Source organism: Cervus elaphus, chromosome 13 (genome assembly GCF_910594005.1).
Source record: "Cervus elaphus chromosome 13, mCerEla1.1, whole genome shotgun sequence".
Lineage (NCBI taxonomy): Eukaryota > Metazoa > Chordata > Mammalia > Artiodactyla > Cervidae > Cervus > Cervus elaphus.
Window position 1 is genome coordinate 24,608,035 of NC_057827.1, and position 25,612 is coordinate 24,633,646.

General features: G+C 40.7%; 1 protein-coding gene across 5 annotated transcripts in view; it reads left to right on the top strand.

The window, feature by feature from the left end:
• The first annotated feature begins 22 nt into the window (after positions 1-22).
• Positions 23-25,612, top strand: part of WDR93 (WD repeat domain 93) — a 48,104-nt gene continuing 22,514 nt past the window's right edge. For 2 of the 5 annotated variants that reach the window (XM_043921922.1, XM_043921925.1), the window contains exons 1-8: positions 92-134; positions 2,974-3,072; positions 8,755-9,099; positions 10,106-10,298; positions 12,537-12,601; positions 19,305-19,383; positions 21,504-21,622; positions 23,507-23,545. In XM_043921922.1, coding sequence (XP_043777857.1) covers positions 8,797-9,099; positions 10,106-10,298; positions 12,537-12,601; positions 19,305-19,383; positions 21,504-21,622; positions 23,507-23,545 — 798 coding nt within the window. In that variant the 5' untranslated portion in view covers positions 92-134; positions 2,974-3,072; positions 8,755-8,796. Of the gene's footprint in view, positions 135-2,973; positions 3,073-4,310; positions 4,333-8,754; positions 9,100-9,248; positions 9,394-10,105; positions 10,299-12,536; positions 12,602-19,304; positions 19,384-21,503; positions 21,623-23,506; positions 23,546-25,612 lie in introns of those variants that run through there. The other 3 variants (XM_043921923.1, XM_043921924.1, XM_043921926.1) reach the window with 3 other exon arrangements.

Genomic DNA, 25,612 nt, shown 5'->3' on the forward strand with positions numbered 1-25,612 from the left:
GCTTCTCCACACCCGAGGGACCGAGTCTCCCCGCCCCCATGGGGGCGTGCACACCTTCCAAAGAGAGACTTAGTGGACTTCCGGTTGGGACCGGAAGTTGTGGTTACTACGGCGACGCCACGCTTCTGGTCCAGGTGAGAGAAATATCGGCTTCTGATCCGGGTCCCGAGGCTCCTCACATGTCCCAGGACTCCCCTCTATCTCTAGGATCTCCTAGCGGGGGATCTGAGGGAACCTGCCTCCTCAACCTCAGGCGTCCCCGGGACGCCCTGCGCCTCCCCGCAGATCCCGGGTACCCAGGGGCCTCCACAGCGGAGTCCCGAAAGGAGGTTTTCCTGAACTTTTTGCTTGGGGACTGAGGCGCCTAATCACTTCCCAGCTCTGTACCTCTGTTTTCTCTTGAGCAACACCAGTTCCAGATCTGGGGAAGGAAATGGTTAGAGCAGAGATAAGCCAATTCATGGGGTGTATTTTAGCATGAGAGCTAGGTAAAGTGAGAGAATTTTGTTAGGATTATTGAATGAACACTGAAAGAAGATTGCTCCTTGAGGGAATTCTGAAAAAGGGTTAATATGAAGGAAGTGGGGGCTAAAAGAGTTTACAATAAAACTACATCACTGAACTTTCCTTTTTGAGACTTGAAGACATGAAGCCCCACTCTTCCATAAGCAGTAATTTTATAGAGTTATCCAGTATTCTTGGACTTCCCTTGTGGCTCAACTGGTGAAGAATCCGCCTGCAATGCGGGAGACCTGGGTTCAGTCTCTGGGTTGGGAAGATCCCCTGGAGAAGGGAAAGGCTACCCACTCCAGTATTCTGGCCTGGAGAATTCCATGGACTGTATAGCCCATGGGGTCACAAAGAGCTGGACATGACTGAGCGACTTACACTCACTTATTGTCACAAAGTAAGGGCATCAGTTTTTTTAAACTTTATTCCCATGATCAGGTTTGCCCCTCACATTTGTAGGCCCTGGGTAAAAGTACAAATAGAGACCCACAAACCATAAGTTTAAATATTTAAATTTTTAATCAAGGTAACAATTGTTGTATAAGCTATGTTCTTTTCTCCTACCTTGACAACATACCATCATAATAATTTAGAAGACCAGTTTCATATTCAGGATTCTTGGACTCCTTGGAATACCTGGAAACCCAGCTGGAATATGGCACGGTGGAGAAAGCTAATCTCTAGTTCTTTCCCAGTTGTAACAGAGCAGGATGAGCACAGCCCTTCAGTTCAGTTCAGTTAATCACTCAGTCGTGTCCAAAGCTTTGTGACGCCATGGACTTCACATCAGGCTTCCCTGTCTATCACCAACTCCTGGAGCTTGTTCAGTCTCATGTCCATCGAGTCAGTGATCCCATCCAACCATCTCATTCTCTGTCATCCCTTTCTCCTCTGGCCTTCAGTCTTTCCCAGCATCAGGGTCTTTTCCAATGAGTCAGTTCTTCACATCAAGTGGCCAAAGTATTGGAGTTTCAGCTTCAGCATCAGTTCTTCCAATGAATGTTCAGGACTGATTTCCTTTAGGATGAACTGGTTGGATCTCCTTGCAGTCCAAGGGACTCTCAAGCGTCTTCTCCAATACCACAGTTCAAAAGCATCAATTCTTCGGTGCTCAGCTTTCTTTATGGTCCAACTCTCACACCCATACATGGCTACTGGAAAAATCATAGCTTTGACTAGACAGACTTTTGTTGGCAAAATAATGTCCCTGCTTTTTAATATGCTGTCTAGGTTGGTCATAGATTTTCTTCCAAGGAGCATCTTTTAATTTCATGACTGCAGTCACCATCCTCAGTGATTTTGGAGCCCAAGAAAATAAAGTATCTCACTGTTTCCATTGTTTCTCTGTCTATTTCCCATGAAGTGATGGGACTAGATGCCATGATCTTCATTTTTTGAATGTTGAGTTTTAAGCCAGCTTTTTCACGCTCCTCTTTCATTTTCATCAAGAGGCTCTTTAGTTCCTCTTTGCTTTCTGCCATAAGGGTAGTGTCATCTGCATATCTGAGGTTATTGATATTTCTCCTGGCAATATTGATTCCAACCTGTGCTTCATCCAGCCGGGCATTTCACATGATGTACTCTGCATATAAGTTAAATAAGGAGAGTAACAATATACAGCCTTGAGGCACTCATTTCCCAATTGCTGTGCCTCATTTACTCTGTACCCTGTTACTAGGCAGCAGGTCTTGCTCAGCCATTGGTCGGTGCCTCAGTGGGCCTTGCCCACAAGCAACAAACTGTCAATGAGCCACAGTTAGTGGTCCTGCCCAGATACTGGTCAGCACCACAGTGGGCCCTGCCCACTGGTAACTGTCAAGAGGGACCATTGGAGAAGAGATTGAGTCAGGGGTTGGTGGTGTGGTGGTCATCAGGTGGACAGTGAGGTAAGAGGCAGATTCAGGCTTTCTCTTGGAGGCCCTCCAGCACACCGCCTTGTGCTAGTGGTTGAGCTGGAAGGCCCAGGGAACAGATTGGGGACTATGTCCTGAGGGCTCCAGAGCCCTCTCTAAGGCCCTCCACTAGCCTTGGCCCAAGGAGGAGCAGTGAACCTCTCCCCCATCCCTGTCTCTGTGACCCTCTAGCAGTGGCCATCTGTCTGGGTCACAGTCTGTGAGACCTGATCTCCCTATCTAGGTGGCCTGAGGAGCCTGAGAGCTAGTTGGGTTGGATGCCTGGCTTTCTCAGGGATGACAGCTGGGCAGGATGTGAAAGCCTGGCCCTGAAGCAAGTAAACTGTACCACCTGCTATGCTAAGCTCTAGGCCTATGGCAATAGATTTAGTGAGGGATACAAAAAAAGAGGAAGTACAGCGCAGTGACATGTTAGATGATAGATATGAGCATAGAGTGCTGCTAAACACAGATTTGTATAGTTTGTTTTGCTGTACCTACAATTCTGCCTTTTCAATACAGTATCATAAATTGAATCATTTAGTATGTAGCTTGTTTTTTTTTTTTTTAGGCCACACTGTGCAGCATGTGGTACATCCGAAATCAGGGATCGAACCCATGCCCCTGCATTAGAAGTGCAGAGTGTTAACCTCTGGACCAAGAAAGTCTAGTATGTAGCTTTACTATTTGATTTCTTTCACTTGGCATAATCCATTTGAGTTTCACCCATGCTGTGTATATCAGTAGTTTGTAAATATTTAATCACTGAGTAGTATTCCATTGTATGGATGTGCCATAGTTTATTGTCTATCCACTGAAGTACATGTGTGTTGTTTCCAGTTTGAGGCAGTTATAAATAGAGCTGCTATAAATATTTAAGTACAGATTTTCATATGAAACATTTTAATTTTTCTTGCATACATATGTCGAAATGGGATTGCTGAATCCTGTTAAGTGTGTATTCAACTTTGTAAGAAACTACCAAGCTGTTTTCCAAAGTGGATGTACTATTTCGTGTTCCCACTGATGTGAATGGGATGTGAATGTGTAGGAGTTTGTCTGTTTACCTGTTGATAAACATTTAGGTTGTTTTCAGTTTGGGGCCCCTGGAAGCAAAACTGTAATGAATGTTCATTTACAAGTCTATGTATGGACATATGATTTCAGTTCCCTTTTATCACACCTAGGAGTAGAATGATTGGATATTGTGGTAGATGTAAATTTAACTTTTTAAGAAAATGCTAAACTGTTTTCTAAACTGTAGTGTTTTACTTTCCCAGCAGCAACTGGAAGAGTTCCAGTTTTCCTCATCTTCAACAACATTTATTATGGTCTATCTTTCTAACTTCAGGCATTCTAATACATGGGTAGTACTGTCTCACTGTAATTATAATTTGCATTTCCCTAATGATTAACCATGAAGAACATCTTTAGTATGCCTATTTGCCATCTGTATATCTTCTTTTGTTAAGTGTCAATGCAAATCTTTTACCCATTTAAAAAAATTGTATCATTTTCTTATTATTTTTAAGAATTTTCAAAATATTTTGAATACAAGCATTTTGCCTACAAATATTTTCTCCTGGTCTTTGAGCTACCTTTTATTTTCTTAAACCTTTTTTGAGGAGCATAAGTTTGTTTTTGAAAGGTGTAAATTACCAGTTTGTTCTTACAGAGTGTGTGTTTTAATGTTGTATCTAAGAAATCTTTGTCTAACTGAAGATTGCATAGGTTTTTCCCTATGTTTTCTTCTAGAAGTTTTATCATTTTAAGTTTTACATTTAGGCCTATGGTCTACTTTGAATTCTTGCCTGGGAAATCCAATGGACAGAGGAACCTGACAAGCTATAGTACTTGGAGTTGCAAAAGAGTCGGACACGATTTAGTGACTAAACAACCAGTTTGAATTAATTTTTGTATATAGTGCAAGGTATGGATCAGAGTTCTTTTTTCCCCATATAGATATTTAACTGATGCAACATTATTTATTGAAAGGATTGTGCTTTCTTCACTGAATTATCTTTGTCAAAAATAAACTGTCCATATATGTGTGAATCTAGTTCTGTCTTCTCTATTTAGTTTCATTGATATATTTGTCTTTTTTTTTTTTTTTTTTTGTGCCTCTCCAGCTCCCTGACTTATCTTACATATCTCTCCATCCCCTACTGCTTCTGGCAGCCACCTGTTTGTTTTCTGTATCTATGGCTATTTTGTTTTGTTTGTTCACTTGTATTTTTTTAAAGTATTTTTAATTTAATTTATTTGGTCACACTGGGTCTTAGTTGCAGAGTGTGAACTCTTAGTTGTGGCATCTGGGCTCTAGTTTCCTGACCAGGGATCAAACCCAGGCCCCCTGCATTGGGAGCATGGAGTCTTAGCCCCTGGACCACCAGGGAAGTCCCTGTATTGTTTTTTTAGATTCCACATATAAGTGAAATCATATGGTACTTGTCTTTCCTGTCTGACTTATTTCACTTAGCATAGTTCACTCTAGGCCTAGTGTTAGTTGCTCAGTTGTGCCCAACTCTTTGCGACCCCATGGACTGCAACCCACCAGGCTCCTCTGTCGCTGGGATTTTCCAGGCAAGGATACTGGAGTGGGTTGCCATTTCCTTCTCCAGGGGATCTTCCCGACCCAGGGATTGAACTCGAGTCTCCTGCACTGCAGGCAGATTCTTTACTGACTGAGCTACCAGAGAAGCCCCTATGTCTATCCATGTTGATGCAAATGCAAGGTTTTATTCTTTTTTTCTGGCTGAGTAATATTCCATTATGTATATCACATCTTCTTTTTCCATTCTTCTATTGATGGGAACTTAGGTTGCTTCCATATTTTGGCTATTGTGAATTATGCTGCAATGAACCTAGGGATACACATATCTTTTCAAAATAGTTTTTCTGTTTGTTTGTTTTCTTTGGAAAAATGCCCAAAAGTGGAATTGCTGGATCATATGGTAGTTCTTTGGGATTGGAATGAAAACTGACCTTTTCCAGTCCTGTGGCCACTGTTGAGTTTTCAAATTTTGCGGACATATTGAGTGCAGCACTTTAACAGCATCATCTTTCAGGATTTGAAATAGCTCAGCTAGAATTGCATCACCTCTGCTAGCTTTGTTCCTAGTAATGCTTCCTAAGACCCACTTGACTTCACACTCCAGGATATCTGGCTCTGCGTGAGTGACCTCACCATCCTGGTTATCCAGGTCATTAAGACCTTTTTTGTGTAGTTCTTCTGCAGCCTGTGGTGTTGCAGAGTCAGACATGACTTAGCAACTGAACAACAACAACAGTGGTAACTCTACTTTTATTTTTTTGAGGAACTTCCATATTATTTTCTGTAGTAACTTCACTAATTTATATTCTCACCAGCAGTGTATGAGGGCTCCCTTTTCTGTACATCCTCACCAACGCTTGTTATTTGTTGTCTTTTTGTCTTTTTTTTAAAGTGCTGATACCATACTGCCTAGATTACTGTGGCTTTTTAAGTCTTGAAGTAGGTAATGTTAATTTTCTAATTCTTTCTTTTTCTAAGTAATTTTGGCTATTCTAGGTACTTTGCATTTCCATATGAAGTGTAACATCAACTTCTTAATTTCTAAAAAATAATGCCAACTGGGATTATCATAGGGATTATTTTAATTTTTTATAAATCAATTTGGGGAGAATTGACGCCCTAAAAACATTGTCTTCCAGCCCATGAATAAGATCTCTCTCTCCATTTAGTTAGGTCTTCTCTCAGTGATATTTTATGGGCTTCCCTGGTGGCTCAGACAGTTAAGAATCTGCCTGCAATGCAGGAGACCTGGGTTCGATCCCTGGGTCAGGAAAATCCCCTAGAAAAGAGAATGGCTACCCACTCCAGTATTCTTGCCTGGAGAGCTCCATGAATAGAGGAGCTGGGCTGGCTACAGTCCATGGGGTCACAAAGAGTCAGACATAACTGAGCGACTAACACATACACACTCAGTGGTATTTTATAGCTGTCAGGGTACAGGTCTTGTACATCTTTTGTCAGATTTAACCCTAAGTATTTCATATTTTTATACTATTATCAATAGCATTTTTAATTTTAATTTTTGATTGTTGCCTTTATATAGAAATAGATTTTTGTATATTGAACTTTTCTTCTGCAACCTTGTTGACTTTATTAGCTCTAGTAAAATTTTTTAAAAAAGATTCCATCAGGTTTTCTCTATAGATAATCATATTGTCTGGGAATAGCTCTGCAGAGCTCTTTCCAATCTGAATGAGAGAGTCCCATTATCCCCGAAATTCCCTCATGCTCTTCTTTTTTAAATAACATCACCCCCCACCTATAACTCCTGACAACTACTGTTCTGTTCCCCATTATTAGTTTTGACTTTCAAGAATGCCTTATAGATGGGGTCACTGCACATAAGTTTTTAGACTGGTTTCTTTCATCCAGCATAATGCCTTTGAGGTTCATCCATGTTTTTGTGTTTATCAGTAGTTTTTTATTTTTATTACTGAGTAGTATCCCATAATGTGGGTATACCACAGTCATTTTTTAATTGGATCTTAGACATTGTGAATTTTGCTCCATTGGATGCTGATTATTTTTGTAACTGAGCAAGGGCTCATGTGTCCATGACACAGAAAGCTAAATTCTGACAGCAAGTGTTTATAGCAAAGTAAGGGTTTATTGCAGGGCACCAAGCAAGGGAGTAGGAAATGAGTCTTGGATCCACTCCTTCTTGGTTTTTGGTTTAGGGATATTTTAAAATGGAAAAACAAAGAAATTGGGATTATCTTTGTCTTGTGACATGTCTTAGTCATAGTTTTGGGAGTTAGGATGACCCAGTTCATGATTCTCTGGCCAGGTAGTCCATGGCTCGGGGATCTAAGAGCTTAATCTTGCTCTGGAGAAACAACCTGAGTTTGTACGTTAATGATGGTGTCTATAACAGCAATCTTAGTACATTTATGATGTTATCAGCAACTGCAGTCTTAGTCATCTGATTCTGCTTGACTAGTGTTCAGGATTGAGGTCAGAGGGGAGAAGAAACGGAGTGAAGTCAAAGGAGAGAGGCAAGCGAGTAAAGTTTTAGGTAGAGTAATCACAAACTCAGTAAGGGAACTTAGTTTTATTGGGGCTTGGATTCATATTTGTATTCATATAAATATTTGTTCTGGTGTGTAGTCAAGTTACTTCATTAAGTTTGATCTTCTGACTTACAAGATTCATTGGGCAATACCAGAATAGTATTTGAATAGGATTAACTTTTCCCACTACTTGGCTAGATTCTCCTGAGTACTCTACCCAGTGTTTGGAATAATGAGGTTTTCTGTTCTTGCTGGTGGAAACAGGCATTATTCGTGGCCCTGTGTGAGCTCAGTTTAGTGTTCCCACTGATGATTTCAGATGGTTCTTTCCTTTCAGACTCAAACCCAGATAGTCTCTTCTCACTTTGCACAGAAACATCACAAATGTGCTCTCACAAATGAGAAAAGATAATGGTAGCAGGGCCTTTATAAGGCTTCCAGGGCCCCAAGGCATTCCAACAGTGCAAGACCCTACTCCACTACCTGTTAAACATCTTAAAATGTACCCCGTGTTCCACGTTAAATGCCTTTTCCTAACTGTAAAATTTGAAAACCTTTTTATAATTATACAGTTTTGAGTTTTATAAAGTGCAGATTGCTTGTTCTTTTCTCATAAACTTAGATATTATGTACACACAGTAGAATTGATAAGCTGTCAATGTTTTCGTAAATATTTATTTTGATTTTGTGGAATTTTCTTTTTTAGGCAGTTTCTTTTCAGGTCTCAAATATTTCTATAAGCCCTGGAAAAATCTCATAGGCTCTGGGCACTGTGCCTGCAGAGCTGGATGGCAGCAGGGGGAATAGAGAGGAAGGAGTAAACTGGACAGCAAGGAAGGGAAGTGTTTGAGCTGTATCTGACTGGAGGTGAAAGGAAAACAAGCAGAGAATCATGGCCCCCTACCCACCTGGCTTTAGCACAGCCATTTGCAGAGATGGAAGAGCCAGGAGAAGGCATAAGTTGCAGAGAAAGGGTGAATTCAATTTGGGACAGAAAGCCACTCTCTTATCAGGAGGTGAAGAAAGGCAGCAAGAAGTCAAATTCCTTTCCTTTCATCATAGCACATGTCATCTTGGGGTGGCCTGAAAGATATGAATAGTCAAAACCTGTCTCTGCTGATATCCTTATTAAAATGAAGAGCATATCTTAGTGATGTGGTAATGAGGCAGGTGCCAGGCTCTAGAATAAATAGTGCCCATAAGTGAATATGCTAAGGAGGATGATGTGCTGTCTTCTGATAACTTCCCCCTTTTATCTGTAAGTACCTCGGCTTATTTCTTTGACCAGCTTTTCAGAATTTCATAGACATTTCCAACACTATCTTCTGTGATGGCAAGTCCCAAAGGAAGTCGAAGTCAGAAGATGAAGCTCCCCATCTTTACCCGAAAGGGGACACTGGAGGTGCCGTCCCCAACAGAGAAGGACTGGTCTAAGGATGATGAAGATGATTGGGTCTTCAAGGATCCAGATCAAGAGCAGGATTCCCTACCCCAGCCGTATCGAATGATCAACAAAATGGTGAACTCACTGTTTGACCGTTCGTGGGAAATTATTGAGGAGAGGGATACCTCAAAGACAGCTGAGCTCCGCCGGACCCAGCCCACCATCTACCATCCACTTAGAGAAAGTAAGGTATGGAGCAGCTGCCAAGGTGGCCTTGTTTCTCAACTGAGTGGTGGTTTTAACATTTATTTTATTAATTATTTATTTATTTGGCTGTGTTGGGTCTCAGTTGCACCATGTGGGATCTTCATTTTGTTTTGCGGGTTCTTTTGTTACAGCACAGGGGCTCCAGAGCACATGGGCTCACTAACTGGGGCATGTGGGCTCTCTCGCTGACCAGGGATCGAACCCGTGTCCCCTGCATTTCAAGGCAGAGTCTTAACCACTGGACCACCAGGGAAGTCCCCTCAACTGAGTGTTAAGGTAATAAATGAAAACTCCTGATCCAGGGAAGGAATTCCTGCCAGGAAGCTTCATTCACCTGTATTACAGGTGCGTGCTGGAAAGATTACAGGCATGCTAATGTTGATTAAAATGGATCTAGTCATTGCCTGGGTAAATGGGTATTCTGGTTAACTGAAGATTATGCACATCTACCTTTTACATCCTATTGTTATTTGAAAATCTTTCGGAGTGTATTAATCACTGTCTTGCTTGGTGGTTAAGAATCTGCCCGGTGTCAGCTACAACTCTTTCCACAGTGTTCTAGAAGAACAAAGTACAGGGAATGGGGTCACTGGTCCACTTATCACAGGGCTATGGCCACGCTTGGTGTTGTAAATGAGCATTTCTTCTCAACTTCCTTGCTTTCTCCTGCCCCTTTCCCCTAAATGTAGAATACTATGACTTGCTTGATATCTGGGCAAGATATTTAGATGGGCACTGCATTTGGGTGGGATACCATAACTAGGAAGGACCTGCATCACTTTTTGAAGAGTTAGCTCAGGACTTCCCTAGTGGTCCAGTGGTTAAGGCTCCACGTTCCCCTTGCAGGGGGCAGAGGTTCGATCTTGGCTAGAGGACTGAGAATCCTACAAGCTGCACAGTGCTGCCAAAAAAGAAAAGTTAGCTCATGTTACTTGCAGATGGCAGTAACTGAAAACTGTTCCTTTTCTCTTTGTTTTGCTTTTTCCAGCTCAACACAATGCCAAACTGCATGGATGTTTCCCAAGACTATGTGTTTATTGGAGGAAGCAAAGGATTCTCTATCTATAATCTGCATAACGCTAAACAATTATATGTTTGGGAGAAACTTAAGGTTGATGTCATTTCCATCTGGGCCACAGATTTGGGGAGTGAAATACTTATTGCTCCTGTGGATGAAACAGGTACATGTTCCTCTCTTTCCTTTTTAGCCTAATCTACAGATACCTGTAGACTGTTGTTCAGTTTAATCTTTTTTCCAGGTGTGGGAGGGACCAGACATGGAGAGTTCTCCCTGGTCATGTTGTAGCAGCCAGCATCTGCAGGACAGTGTGGTGTGCCAGGCACTGTTCTCACATTTCACATATGTTGGTCCATTTCACCCTCACAATAGCCTAAGGGATACATATAGTTTATTATTGTTGTTTTTCAGAAGAGGTAACACAGAAAGCGGGCTTTCTGGGTGACTCAATGGTAAAGAATCTGCCTGCCAATGCAGGACATGTGGGTTTGATCCCTGAGTTGGGAAGATCCCCTGGAGGAGGAAATGGCAACCCACTCCAGTATTCTTGCCTGGAGAATTCCATGGACAGAGGAGCCTGGCAGGCTACAGTCCATGGGTTTGCAAAGAGTCAGACATGACTTAGCGATTAAATAACAACAGAGAAAGTGCACAGGCAGGATTTGGACCAGGCAGTGTAGCCCCGGAGTCCACACCCTTTCCAGCACTCAGCAGTCCTGCTGCTCACATATGCAAGGCTTGCTTTCCCCGCCTCAGCCTGAGGATGAATCAGGCAGGGGAACCTTTGTACAGAGAACTATGGATGGTATCCTGGAGGATACTCTTTCTGTAGGAGAATGACCTGATTCCATTGACGTTTTGGGAAGAGCACCCTGATAGGAGTTTGAAAAACCCAAATGGAAAGGTAGAGAGACCAGGAAGAGCTAGTTCATCCATTGAGGAGAGAAATTATGAAGGTCTGAACTAAGGCAGGAGCTGTTTAAATGAAAAGTGCACTATGGTTCTGTAAGATGTTAACACTAGGGGAAGTGAGATGAGGGGTATAAGGGAATGCTTTGTAGTATTTTTGCAGTTTTTCTATATGTCTAAAATTAGTTCAAAATAAAAAGCTTAAAAAATGAAAAGGAAAATATAATGGAAAAACTTGGTCAGAGATGGAACATATGTGTGGAGTTGGGGAGTGGGGGGTATGAAGAAAAATGACTCCTTTCTGCCTTTAGATAATCGGATAGAAGATGATACCATTCCTTGAAAAGCAGTTATAGGAGAGTAAGGTTTCAGGGGACTATGAGTTGAAAGCTTCAATTTGCGCATGTACATGTTTGAGGCACCTGGAGTAGGAATGTTGATATTCAGGAGGAGTTTGGTCTGACGATAGGATTGCATTTATCACACTGCATTATATCCAGTTGGTTTCATGTCTGTGTGATTCTGAATGTGATAAACTGGAGGATGGAGACTGCCTTGGTTGTCCTTCGCTCCTTTGTGGTCTTGGAGCAGATATCCCATGAATATTTATTGGGTTGAGTTAGACTTTCACCCACAGCGGGCCAGGTGCCTCTTGAAAGTCTGTATTATGGCAATAGAGGTAGGTTATGAGTGTCTGGGGGGCACCTCAAGAAAGTGGCAAGAAGTCTGTGGGTGATGATCATATACTAGAGCCCTTAGGTTAAGTGGGGATTAGAATGACCGAATTACTTACTGAATCGACAAAATTAACTTCATGAGGAGCTTGCTGGGGTTTGAGAGATGAGGCACATAGAAGAGGAAGAAACCATCCTTTCCCTCAGAGAATCCATGCACTCGCATGAGGAATAATGAACACTCACAGGAAGTGAGGGCTTCTCTCTTAGCTCAGTCAGTAAAGAATCCGCCTGCAATGCAGGAGACCCGGGTTTGATTCCTGGGTCTGGAAGATCCCCTCGAGAAGGAAATGCAACTCACTCCAGTATTCTTGCCTGGAAAATCCCATCAACAGAGGAGCCTGGTGGGCTACAGTACATGGGGTTGCAAGAGTCAGACATGACTTCGTGACTAAACCACCACTGCCATAGGAAGTGATTGGATGACACTGTGAAACACTGGGGTGATGTGCTAAAACAGGTGGATGGAAATCAAGGAGTGGATCAGTGTAGCTGAAGTGCTTACAAACAGATTCTAAAAGGAGAAGGTAGGGCCAGTGTAGCTAGAGATGACCTAAGAGTGAGAATAACTTAAAACATTTCAAGTGAGGGGTGGAAGAAGCCCAGGAAACCAAGATGATCACGGGCAGTGGAGGGGCTGGGAAGGAAGCCTAATAATGCACAAGCTCATGATATTTCAGAAAGTCAAACATATAAAATTACAATTTGTCTTCAGCTCACTTGTCTGTCTCTCAATCTTCCTTATTTTTCTGTTTCAGGTATCGTTCGACTGTTTTATTTTTATAAGGATGGTCTTTACCTCATCAAAGCCATCAATGAATCGGTAAGCTCCTGTCCTTTCATCAATAGCTGGGCCAAAAGCTGTAGCAAATCAAGTTTACTTTTAACATGGAGGCAATGACAGCTATCCTAGAGTAGAGAGAAGTAGAGACCTCCCTGGCCAGGGAGCCTCCTCCAGAATATCCAACTGAAAGATCCCTCACCATCAGAGAGTACATACTGAATGCCTTGGATTTATTTACCCTCTTGTCAAGAGAAGAAAATTACTAAGGAACTCCAGTCCAAATTGAGCACCAGATCAACATATCTAATAACAACTTTGTTGTTGTTTAGTTGCTATGTCATGTCTGACTCTTTTGCGACCCCATGGACTATAACCCACCAGGCTCCTCTGTCCATGGAATTCTCCAGGCAAGAATACTGCAGTGGATAGCCATTTCCTTCTCCAGAGGATCTTCCCAACCCAGGCATCAAACCAGTGTCTCCTGCATTGGCAGCCGGATTCTTTACCACTGAGCCACCAGGGAAGCCCTAATAACTACTAACAAGTCCCTAAATTTTCCGGGCTGCTTCACATCCCGTTCTCTTATCCATACTCTTCCCTCCGCCTAGAAAGCTCTCCTTGTTTCCCTGCCTACTGTGTGTGCCTCTTAAATTGCTCTCATTCCTCAAGACCAGCTCAGTCATCCTCTTCTTTGAGATACTTTCCTGAGAAGTTGCCCTTTCCCTGCTGTGTCACCACCATATAGGACAGAGTTTCTTTCACAGTGTTTCTCCACCCTCCATACTTACTTGTTTATATGACTGTTTCTTCTCCTGGATGTAAGTTCCTCGAGAGCAGAGGACATGGACCCATATATTTCTTATTCCTAGTACCTTGCCTGCATACTGTAGGTTTTTGAAAGTGTTTTTTAAATTAACAAACCCAAAAAGGAGGAGGTATTGCTAAGAGTATATTTTTAATTGCAGTTTATTTTATAAAAAATATTACTGATGAGCACCAAAGCAATTCAGTGTGTGGGGGGGATGCTAGAATGATGCTGGAATGCTGGATAAACAAATTGGGGGAAAGAATGAAGCTCAACCCTACCTCACATCATATATAAAAATTAGAGATGAATTATAGACTTAACTTTAAAGGGCAAAGACATTATCCTTTTTAAAGAAAATACAGGAAATGGTTTTTGCAACCTTGGGGCAAGCAAAGATTTCTTAGGACATAAAAGGCACTAATTGTAAGAGAAAAAAACTGAAATGGGACTTCATCAAAGAAAATTTTCATGCCTCATGTGAGTGAATGAAAGTCTCTTAGTTACGTCTGACTCTTTGTGACCCCATGGACTATATAGTCCATGGAAGTCTCCAGGCCAGAATACTAGAGTGGGTAGCTATTCCCTTATCCAGGAGATCTTCCCAACCCAGGGATCGAGCCCAGGTCTCCCGCATTACGGGCAGATTCTTTACCAGCCGAGCTACCAGGGAATCCCAAGAATACTGGAGTGGGTAGCCTATCCCTTCTCCAGTGGATCTTCCCAACCCAAGAATTGAACTGGGGTCTCTTGCATTGCAGGCAGATTTTTTACCAGCCGAGCTATCAGGAAGCTCTCAGGCCTCATGCGATATGCAAAATTGAACTCAAAATGGATCATTTGAGCTATTTGAAAAATCAAAAACTATAAAACCTCTAGAAGAAAACATAGGAGCAAGTCTTTGTGACCTTTGTTAGGCAAAGATTTCTTTAAACTACAATACCGAAACTGTATTTCATACAAGAAAAAAAATTGATACATCAGACTTCATCAAGACTAAAACCTTCTGTCCTGTAAAAGACACTGTTAAAAAAATAAAAAGGCAAGTTATAGACTTAGGAGCAAATAATTGCAAATCATATATCTGATAAAAGACTTGTATCTAGAAGATAGAAAGAACTCTCAAAACTCAAAAATAAGAAAAACAACACAGGTTTTTTAAATGAGCAAATATCCTGAAAATAAAAAAAGAGTTCACCAAAGAATATATAGAAGATAAATAAGATGTTCACTACCATTAGTCATTAGGGAAAATGCAAATTAAAAGCATGACCTATCACTGCATGTGTACTAGAATGCCTAAAATTGAAAAGACAGACCATACCGAGTGTTAGCAGAACTAGGAAACAGCTGGGGCTCTCATACACTGCTGGTGGTGGAGACTAGTGCCACTACCACTTTGGCAGTTATTTTTTAAAAAGACATTGAACATACACCCACCATACGATGTGGCCATTCCACTCCCAAGTATTTGCCTGGGAGAAATGAAAGTATACTTCCATGTGAAGATTTGTACGTGGACGTTCCTAGCAGCTTCCTATGTCACAGCCAGAATCCAGAAGCCGCGCCGCACCCATCAGCAGGTGAAGGGCTCAGTCAGTCTTGGCACATGCTGCTCAGCAGTAAAAAGGGATACGTAAAGCAACGTGGTTACATCTCAGAATAATTAGGCTGAGTGAAAGAAGTCAGACAAAAAAAGAATACACATATACTGTATGATTCCATTTCTAGAAAATTCAAGAAGATACAAAACTAATCTATAGACAGGGAATGCCAGTTTTTGCCTGGGGTAGGTTGGGAGAGGGGTGGTAGAAAGGCTTACGAAGGGGCGGGAGGAATGGATATGTTCCTTATCTTGATTGTGGTGTTGGTTTCAAGGGATCTATATATGTCTAAACTAATCAAATTGTACAGTTTAAATATGTGCAGTTTATTATGTTATTATCATATACCTAATAAAACTAATTTAAAACTTATGCTCATCATAAGATGCTGTTGGGGACTTCCTTGGTAGTACAGTAGATTGGAATCTGCCTGCCTATGCAGGGGACACAGGTTTGATCCCCGGTCCGGGAAGATCCCATATGCTGCAGAGCAGCTAAGCCTGTGCACCACAACTATTGAGCCGGAGTCCTAGAGCCCACGAGCAACTACTGCAACTACTGAGGCACTAGAGCCCATGATCCACAAGAAAAGAAGCCACCTCAATGAGATGCCCACGCACTGCAACAAAAAGTAACCCCCACTTGCCCAACTAGATAAAGCCCGTGCATAACATGAAGACCCAGCACAGTCAAAAATAGATAACTAAAAGATGCTGTTAGAGTTTAGTCAGTATTAGGGGCAGAGAGTGGACCCCAGAGAGCTCTGAGAAACCCCACTGCTGCCCTGCCTAGTGACCCTATAATATAAAATGTCCAAACTCATCATGTAAATATGTCCAAGCTCATCAAGTTGTACCTTTAGTATCTGTGCCTCTGTGAAGTTGCTCAGTCATGTCGACTCTTTGTGACCCCGTGGACTGTAGCCTGCCAGGCTCCTCCATCCATGGGATTTTCCAGACAAGAGTACTGGCATGGGTTGCCATTTCCTTCTCCAGGGGATCTTCCCAATCCAGGAATCGAACCCAGGTCTCCCGCATTGCAGGCAGACACTTTACCGTCTGAACCACCAGGGAAAACTGTTTTTAAACTTTATGTAAAAAGAAATCTCTTTAAAAAAAGATACAAGAAGTACTCATCAACTCATTTCAGAACTGGGACCAGCAGAACCGTGATATCTAAACTTGACAGGGACTTTATACACAAAGTAATGTTAGTGAATTACAACACACCAATAGTGTTTAAAAAATTAATTCATAACATGTATATCTTTTAGGGACTTCATTATTGCCTTTGGAAGTTGCTAGGGTACAAAGTCTGTATTCTGAAAACTCATCAACGAGAGCATCAAGCATTTCTCTTGACTTTCCCACATAGGCCATATTTCTGGATAATCAAATCAATGATGACAGAAAAAATGGAGAGATTTTCTTTATAGAATTCTAACAAATGTGGATCCCCTGATAGTTCAGTTGGCAAAGAATCCACCTGCAACACAGGAGACCCCGGTCCAATTTCTGGGTTGGGAAGATCCCCTGGAGAAGGGATAGGCTACCTGCTCTAGTATTCTTGGCCTTCCCTTGTGGCTCAGCTGGTAAAGAATCTGCCTGCAATGCGGGAGATCTGGGTTTGATTCCTGGGTTAGGAAGATCCCCTGGAGAAGGGAAAGGCTACCCACTCCAGCATTCTGACCTGGAGAATTCTATGGAATATATAGCCTATGGGGTCACAAAAAGTCGGACATGACTGAGTGATTTTCACTTTTAGTTTCAATAAATGTGGAAGGAATGATAGAATTGGACTATCTCAATTTTTAGCCATTTTGCAGAGGAATGGTCTAGATTATTACATCAGTGCTAATGGGGAACTTTACAATTGATGAGCCAGGATGACACCTGTTGTCAGTGATCAATGTGAACTTTATTAAAAGAAAGACCAGCTAGCTATTATGAGCCTCCTGGTGTGATGCTGGAGGGAAACACAGAACACCTGTGTAGTATTCTTGCCTTTTGTTTTAATTGTACCTAAATCTAATCAAACCTCTAGATCTGGTTACTTGTTTATAGGAAATACAAGGCATCCCAAGGACATATTAAATAATGCCATGGGATGCAATCAGTCCAATCCAGAAAGTGAAAAAAAAACCTATAGGACAAATGACCTGATTTATTCAACAAAAAAAATGGCAAAAAGAAAAACAAATGGGGTAACAGTTATAAATCAAAAGAGACTTCAGAGATAAATTAACTAAATATACTACATGGACTTTATTTGAATCCTGATTTGAACAAACCAGTTGTGGAGAGACACTTATGAGACAATTGAGGAAATTTGAAAACAGACTGGCTAGTAAGTGATATTAAAGAGTTAGGATTAATTAAATAAAAATGTTTAATGAAGTCAGGAGGTAATAAAATAAGATTTCCCATATATTATAACTGATGAAGTTGAGTAATGGATACATGGGGTTCATTATACTATTTTCTGTCTTCATGTGCATTTGAAATGTCTATAAAACCTACAAGTTAAAAAAAAAAAACCTACAAGTTGATATTAAAATATATAAATAAACATGTTGTAAAAATGACCATACTATCCAAGACAATCTGCAGATTCAGTGCAATTCCTATCAAAATACCAATGGCATTTTTCACAGAACTAGAATAAATAACTTTAAAATTTGTATGGAAATACACAAAAGACCCCAAATGTCAAAGCGAGTTTGAGGAAGAGCAGACCTGGAGGAATCATGATTCCTGGTTTATACTCGACCACAAACCACAGTGATCAAAACATTGGGTGCTGCGCAAAAACAGACACATGGGTTGACTAAATAGGATAGGAAGCCCATGCAGTTATGGTCCGTTAATCCATGACAAAGGAGGCAAGACTATACGATGCAGGAAAGGCAGTCTCTTCAATAAGTGGTGCTGGGAAAACTGGACAGCTACATGTGAAAGAATGAAATTCAAACATTCTCTAACACTATATGCAAAAGTAAACTCAAAATTATACATATATACATACACACAATGGAATACTACTAGGCCATAAAAAGAATGAAATTTTGCCATTTGCTGCAACATGGATGGATTTGGAGGGTATTATGCTAAGTGAAAAAAGACAAAGACAAATATTGTATGATATCACTTTTATGTGGAATCTAAAAAATATAGCAAACTAGTTAATATGACCAAAAATAAAAAACAGACAGATATAGAGAATAAACTAGTACTTACCAGGGGTAGGGAGAAGTAGGGAGGAGTAATATAGGATTACAGAATTAAGAGATACAAACTATTATGTATAAAATGAGCTACAAGGATATTTTGAACAATATGGGGAATATAGCCAATATTTTATAATAACTATAAATGGAGTATACACTTTAAAAATTGTGAATCACTATACTGTACATGAAATATACTTCCATTTTTAAACAAGAAAGTGAAAGAAAAACAAAATGTTTAAAACTCCCTCTCCTTAAATAACTTAGGGAGCTTACTAGCCTAATTCTTCTAGGCACCTAATTTTGCTAGTCTTAGAGCCCCTGAAAGGTATAGCACATCTGTATACATTGAGGCTTTTTCACCTTGCTGAAAATTCGAGCAGGTTCCATTCAGTCTCTACTTGATATGGACTGAATTTTTTTTTTAATATGGACTGAATATTTCTGTGCCACTAAAATTCATGTTGAAATTCTGATCCCCATTGTGGGAGGTGATTAGGTCATGAGGACAGAGTTCTCATGAGTGGAATTACAGCCCAAGAGAGCTCCCTCAACCCTTCCACCATGTGAGGACACAGAGATGGCAGGCGGTCCATGAGCCAGGAAGCCAGGTCTTAGCAGACACTGAATCTGCCAGAAATCCTTGGAAATCATGGATCATGAGAAACAGATGTTGTTTGAGCCAAATCAGACTATGGCAGTACTATAGCCTAGACAGAGCCTTTTTTTCAAGCAACTGACCAGAGTTTTCATTGTCATGTAGAGCTCTTTTCAACACATTTTGAAGAGTTATTCATAGGTCTGTAGGGTTTGCAACCTGACCAGGAGATCAGACAGTATGAAATCACTGCAAATGATCAGGAGTGTTTATGAAACCAGGGAATAAGTCCAAAATCCTTTAGATGTAAAATTGAGTTCTACTTCTTTACATGCAACCTAGTCCAATTCCTATACAAAAATGGAACATCTGAAGCAATTTGAGGCATCTTTTTATGCCTCAGTCTTTAAAAGGATTTTTTTCCTGATGTGAACTACAAAAGGCCCTGAAATACACTCTTCTCTATCATCAGGCTAAACTTACTCAATCAGCTTCTCTCTTCTTTTCAGGAGGACGCCAGCAAGCAAACCACCTGTGTAAAGATGGAAATTTCTAAAGGAGGGAACTTTGCAGCCTTGCTCCTACAGGGTAAGACTGACCAAAGGCTCTTCAGAAGATTCAGATTTCCAGTATCTTCCAAATAATCCCTTTCCCCAAAAAACATTTTACTTTTAAAAATAATTTTATTTATTTATTTTTGGATGTGCTGGGCCTTTGTTACTGCGTGTGTTTTTCTATAGTTTTGAAGAGCAGGGGCTACTCTCTAGTTGCAGTGTGTGGTCTTCTTATTGTGGTGGGTTCTCTTGTTGCTGAGCACAGACTCTAGGATGTGCTGGCTTCAGTAGTTGTAGGATGTGGGCTCACTAGTTGCAGCTCCCAGGCTCTAGAGTGCAGGCTCGATGGTTGTGGTGCTCCTTACCACAGGAGCTTAGTTGCTCCTTACTACATGGGATCTTCCCAGACCAGGGATCAAACTCGTGTCCCCTGCGTTGGCAGGCAGATTCTTTACCACTGAGCCAAGGGAAGCCCTCCAACCCTTTTATTTAGAAATAATTTACAGAAGAGTTGCAAAGATATGACTGAGTTCCCTTATATCCTGCACCCAGTTTCCCTAACACCAACATTTAATATAACCATGGTACATTTGTCAAAATTAAGCAAATAACACTGGTATAATACAATAAACTACAGATTTTTTTTTCCATTTTTCCAGTTTTTCCTACATAATTTTTTTGGCTCCAAGGTACAATCCAGGATATCATATTGCATTTGGTCATCATCTTTTTACACTGTACCTGTATGTGTGATGTCTTGATCTTACCTTATTTTTCATGACCTCAACACATTTGCGGAGTACCAGTCAGGTATTCTGTGCAATGGCCCTGATTTTCAGTTTGAATTTTTCCTCATGATTCAAACTGGGGTTAAAGATTTGGGGGAAGATCTCACAGAGGTGAAATGCTCTTTTCATTGAATTATATTGGGGGGTATGTGATAGCACTACTGCTGATGTTAACCCTGATCACTCAAAGTGATCTGCCAGCTTTCTCCACTGTTGAGTGACTGTTTTTCCCTGTCCATGCTCTAGGTCCAAACCACACTCAAGGGAAGAGAATGTAAACACCATTTTCTGGATGTAAGATGATCAGAGAATTTTGAGACCTATGTTGAAACCTCCACAGTGACTGATAAACATTTAGGGGGAGATACTTGGATATTATGGAAATATCCTATTTGTCATTAAAGTTTTGCCCACCAGTTTTAGCATTCAACATTGGATCTTGCTTGTTGCAATTATTCCTGTGGTAATAGAACGTATTTTATCCAAATAATTATTAGCTTGACTTTTAACCTTTAAATAATTAGACTTGGCATCTGGGCCTCTATTTAGATTCTTGCCCCAGGTCCCTCAGATGTTAGGCACTGGAGAAAGATACATATTTTGTAATGCTTTATGCACCAAAGGAAACTTTTATACTATCTGTAGTAGTTTCTTAGGGCTGTTATAGCAAAGTACCACAAAGTGGCTGGCTTAAAATTACAGACATTTATTCCCTCACAGCTCTGGAGTCCAAAAGTCTGAAAACAAGATGTCTATATGATTACTTTTTTAAGGAAACATTTAGCCAGAATCCCATTCTAGGAAAGTAACCTTTCCTGGGTTGGCAGGTATTCAGTACAGAAGCTGAGTGTGTTGCTTTGACAAGATAAAGTTCTCACAGCCATCCCATGGGCTGTCATCTCCTCAAATATTGGTCAGAAGAATTCTCTTGAGGCATCTCTCACAATTCAGTTCTAGCCCTTTGTCAGCCATACCCCTCTCAGTTACTGATTCTGTATATGCCCCTGTCCTTCCCATGTGGGAATAGCTGTAACACAAAACACCAGTGGAATTTACCATTTGGAACCTAGAAAATGTGGGGACCAGGCAGCGTGGATAGTTAGGTTAAAACTGTTACATCAGCGCTGTGAGGGTGAGAAGCCCATCTCCAGTTAGAGGCAGTGGCCTGGGGCGAGGAGCTCAGGGCTGTGTGAGTGAGGTCTGGCAACAATTGCTACAGAACCACATCTCCTTCCATTTGTCAAAGTTGCTGTTCCGAAGCTGCCCACTGGCCCTTGTGCCAGTGGTTCTGAGAAGATGGGCCGTTTCTCTGAGGAAACTCATTGCCTGCTTGCGGTTGCTCAGTGGTTCCTCTTTCCCAATGCAGGAGCCGGGGACATTTGGCTGGATGTGTATAAACTGCCCAAGGAGTCTTGGATCAAGGAAGTGCAGTACCCCCAACTCACCGTAAATACAAAGAAAAAAGTCAGACAGCAGCTGCAATTGGTAGGTAACACCTGTCTTCAACTGATAAGTTTCTCCCTGCCCACATCTAGCGCACCTCCTTGCAATTTCAAGATGAAGGAGCCTGTCTGGAGGCTGTAAGACAGGACAAGAGGCACCCTGGCCTGTGTCTCTCAAGTCAGTTTGCTTTGGTTAAAATAAGATGGTTAAAAAGCAGAGGGGTCTTAAACGGTGGAACACGGTATCTCTCTTGTCTGGGAGTTGCCTCTCCACCAAGACCACTCCCAGGCATTTCTCTGGGAGAATGTTGTCTTTTTTTTTTTTTGACTCTGACTAATAGATTTTTTTTTTTTCCCCTCCTGGGCTGAAATAATCCTTCCATGTCTCCTATTCCACTACACTCTCCAGATTATGGTATAAAGGAGTTGTTCTAAATATATGGGAATATATGTATTCTTTATATTATTCTTAGAAGGTAGGTAGAACTCTACTATTTCAGTTTAATTACATGTGATCCCTGGGACTCATGCCATCTCTTTAAAATATAATATTTAAGCAAAAAAAGATTTTAAGACAATTTTCTCATCTGTCTGATGTGCAGTTATTATATATATTGGTTGCATTGTGTGTGGCATGTAGGACCTGAGCTCCCCGACCAGGGATCGAACCCATGCCCCGCCCAGTGGAAGTGCAGAGTCCTAACCACTGGACTACCAGGGAATTCCCAAAGTGTACTTATTATTTTTTTAATCAACAACTGCTGCTGCTGCTGCTAAGTCGCTTCAGTCGTGTCTGACTCTGCGACCCCATAGACGGCAGCCCACCAGGCTCTGCCATCCCTGGGATTCTCCAGGCAAGAACACTGGAGTGGGTTGCCATTTCTTTCTCCAATGCGTGAAAGTGAAGTCGCCCAGTCGTGTCCGACTCTTCGCGACCCCATGGACTGCAGCCCACCAGGCTTCTCCATCCATGGGATTTTCCAGGCAAGAGTACCGGAGTGGGTTGCCATTGCATACAACAAATATCAATTGAGGACGCCTTTAAAACATATTGTGCTATGTGCTATAAAGTGTTAGTGAAATTAATCTACGAGACCAAGATTGAGATTTACATTCAATGCCAAGTACATTGAGTGGCTTTGAATTAATGCCCTTTCTCTCCAGTGAATGTCTTCATAGCAAGGTGTGATTTTTTGTATCTCTGGGAGGGTTACTGGCCCAGAGACATTCCTCCTCTAAACTCTTACAGAATCTATTCTTTGTACCTCTCTTTGACACTTCTCATATACTATCCTGTTGTGCGTGAAAGTTCTTTTCTCCTAACTAGATGGTAAATTTCTAGGTTGTTGTACCTTCTGCTTCTTTTTGTCAACCATCCCCATGGCATCCTACTCAGGGCCCAACAGATACATTTTTTGAGGGATTAACTAATTATCCAAGTGGGAAAAGCACCTTGGAATGGGGGTGATTTCTCACCATAATTCACTCAGTTTCTATACACTGAGAGGCAGTCACTAAGGCCTGTTACAGTGGTAGCTCTTGTACTGTGAATTATATTTATAGTTATTTATAAATAATAATTGTCAGCATCACTGATATATTTTGCCAATCAGAAATATTCACTTTAACTTAGATTTTTGTAATAGTCTCCTAGCCGACCCCCTCCCTTCTGCTCATATTCTCTCTTAACGTCACTAATGATTTCTTGTTTTCCCCAATACATTTTAAGATCCTAGAGAACAGGTATCATGTATTAAAATCCTACAGGCCAGAGGACCACACAAATATTGGCCCTCCATGTCTTTGGGGATGAGTTCACATCTCACAAGAGTAATTGGGGGGAAGAAGGAGCAACTCAAAAAATTAACAGAAGAAGGGGAACATATACCAAACTCATCATGAATTAATTTCTCATTTTTCTCCCCAGAACATTCCTGATTCTGTGACTGCAGATAGTTTAGATATGGTAAGAAACTTTAAAGAATATCTCCAAAGAGATTTAACTTGCATGTTAGAGATTTTTTTTTTTTATTTTAAAGTTACCCTAAATGTCAAATATATTGATAAAATATTCTCCCCAGGGCACTGTTTTCAGATTCTCTGTGACTTGATCTTGTCCCTCATTCTCTTGAAGATAGCTCCCTATCCTTGAGGATAATTGACCCAAGTCATTTGTTCAGGGGTGAGTTTCCCTGAGATAAGGGGCCTTACCAGTGTTTTCACATGGTCATGGACTTTTGTAAAATTGGAAAAAGTAACATGTTTTAACCATAATCACTTAAGATCACCGTCATCTCCTCTCACTCAAACTTCCCCTCTGTCACAATAGCCCACAAACTGAGTTGTATTAGGTGGTCATAGGCACTTTGTATTCTCTTTCTTACAGAGACCCCTAAATCATACATACTTCAGGCCCCATAGAATCCAACTTGCCTTTGCCAATGTAAGCAGCCCAATCCACCAAACTGGTGTTTGGGGTTTTTTGTTCTATTTTGGTTTGGAGGTCACCTTTGTATTGGGATACAGCAGAGCACAGACTGGCTTCCCTGGAGATTCCTGACTCTGCCTCTGAGGCAAAGAGCGCAGCATGCTTTCCAGAGGCTTAGGTCTTGTGATTCAAGCCTATCAGAAGAGAAATGGTCAACTTCCAAATGGAAGTCTCTCTCCAGAGGCCTCTCCTTTATCCCTTTTAAAATTACATTTTGTCTCAAGTTATACAAATGCTATGTGAACACATCGCTTTGGGAAGAACCAAGTAATGCAGACTCAGCAGCCCTCTCCAGAGATCATCACCATTATTAGCTTGGTGTGTGTTTTCTATAGGCTTTTAATATATAGTTTGATTCAGATATCAGTTTATTTTGAAAAAATATACTTTCATTTTATCGGAATTTTCTTCTATATAAGTGGCATCATACTATATAGATTTTCTTATGAACTTGCATTTTTATACTAATCAACTTATTGGCAAAGTTTTGCAATGTCAAACAAACCTACCTTGTTCTTTTGACATCCTCTGTTATATTCCTACTAAAGATGTACCATAGTTTATTTGGTTGTTCATCCATTGATGATATTGAAGGTTTTCCTAACTTGTGGCTTTTATATAACACAGTGAAAATCTTTGTAAACTCTTCTTTGTGTACCCGAGTGCTTCTGAAGGATGTGTGCAATTTTAGTTTTAATACAGATCCTGTTAAATTGTCCTCCAAAAATGGCGTGACAATTTACAATCAATCAATTTCTCCACAGCCTGGTTAACCTTGATATTATTAATTAATTTTTTGTGCAAACTGATGAAACAAAATAGTGTCTCATGTTAATTTTCATTAAACTCCTCATATTTTTATTGGCTATTGAGGTCTTATCTTCTGTGAATTGCCTGTGAATTTTTTGCCAGTTACATATTTTCTTCCAAACTGTTGTTTCCCTTTTTTACTTTATGTGCTTTTCTGTTGTAAAGACATTTTAGATTCTGTTATAGTCAGAATTTTTAACCTTTTCTTTACAACCATTGCACTTAAGAAGGCTTTCTCTATCTCAAGACTATAAATAAATTCTCCTGTGCTTTCTTCTAATACTTCCTAGTTTTTTTTTTTTTTTTTGCACATTTCACTCTTTTATACACATGGTAGTTTCTTTTGTGAATGGAGCAAGGAAGAGATCAACTTTGATCTATCTTTTAAAAATAGCAATTGCAACACAAGTATCATTCCTATGTATATTTCTACACTTTTCATCCTGTTCCACTAAAATATTTGTGTGCCTGTACCAAGCACCAAGACCTTAGGAACTTCACAGCATAATATAGGCATTTAGTGCTATAAACTTACATCTAAGTAATGCTTTAGTTGCTTCCTTCAAATTTTGATATTTTATGTTTTCATTTTTGAAAATACTTCCTAATTTGCTTTTTTTAACTTTTTTTTTATTATTATTATTTTTTTTCCAGTGGGTTTGTCATTCATTGATATGAATCAGCCATGGATTTACATGTATTCCCAATCCCGATCCCCCCTCCCACCTCCCTCTC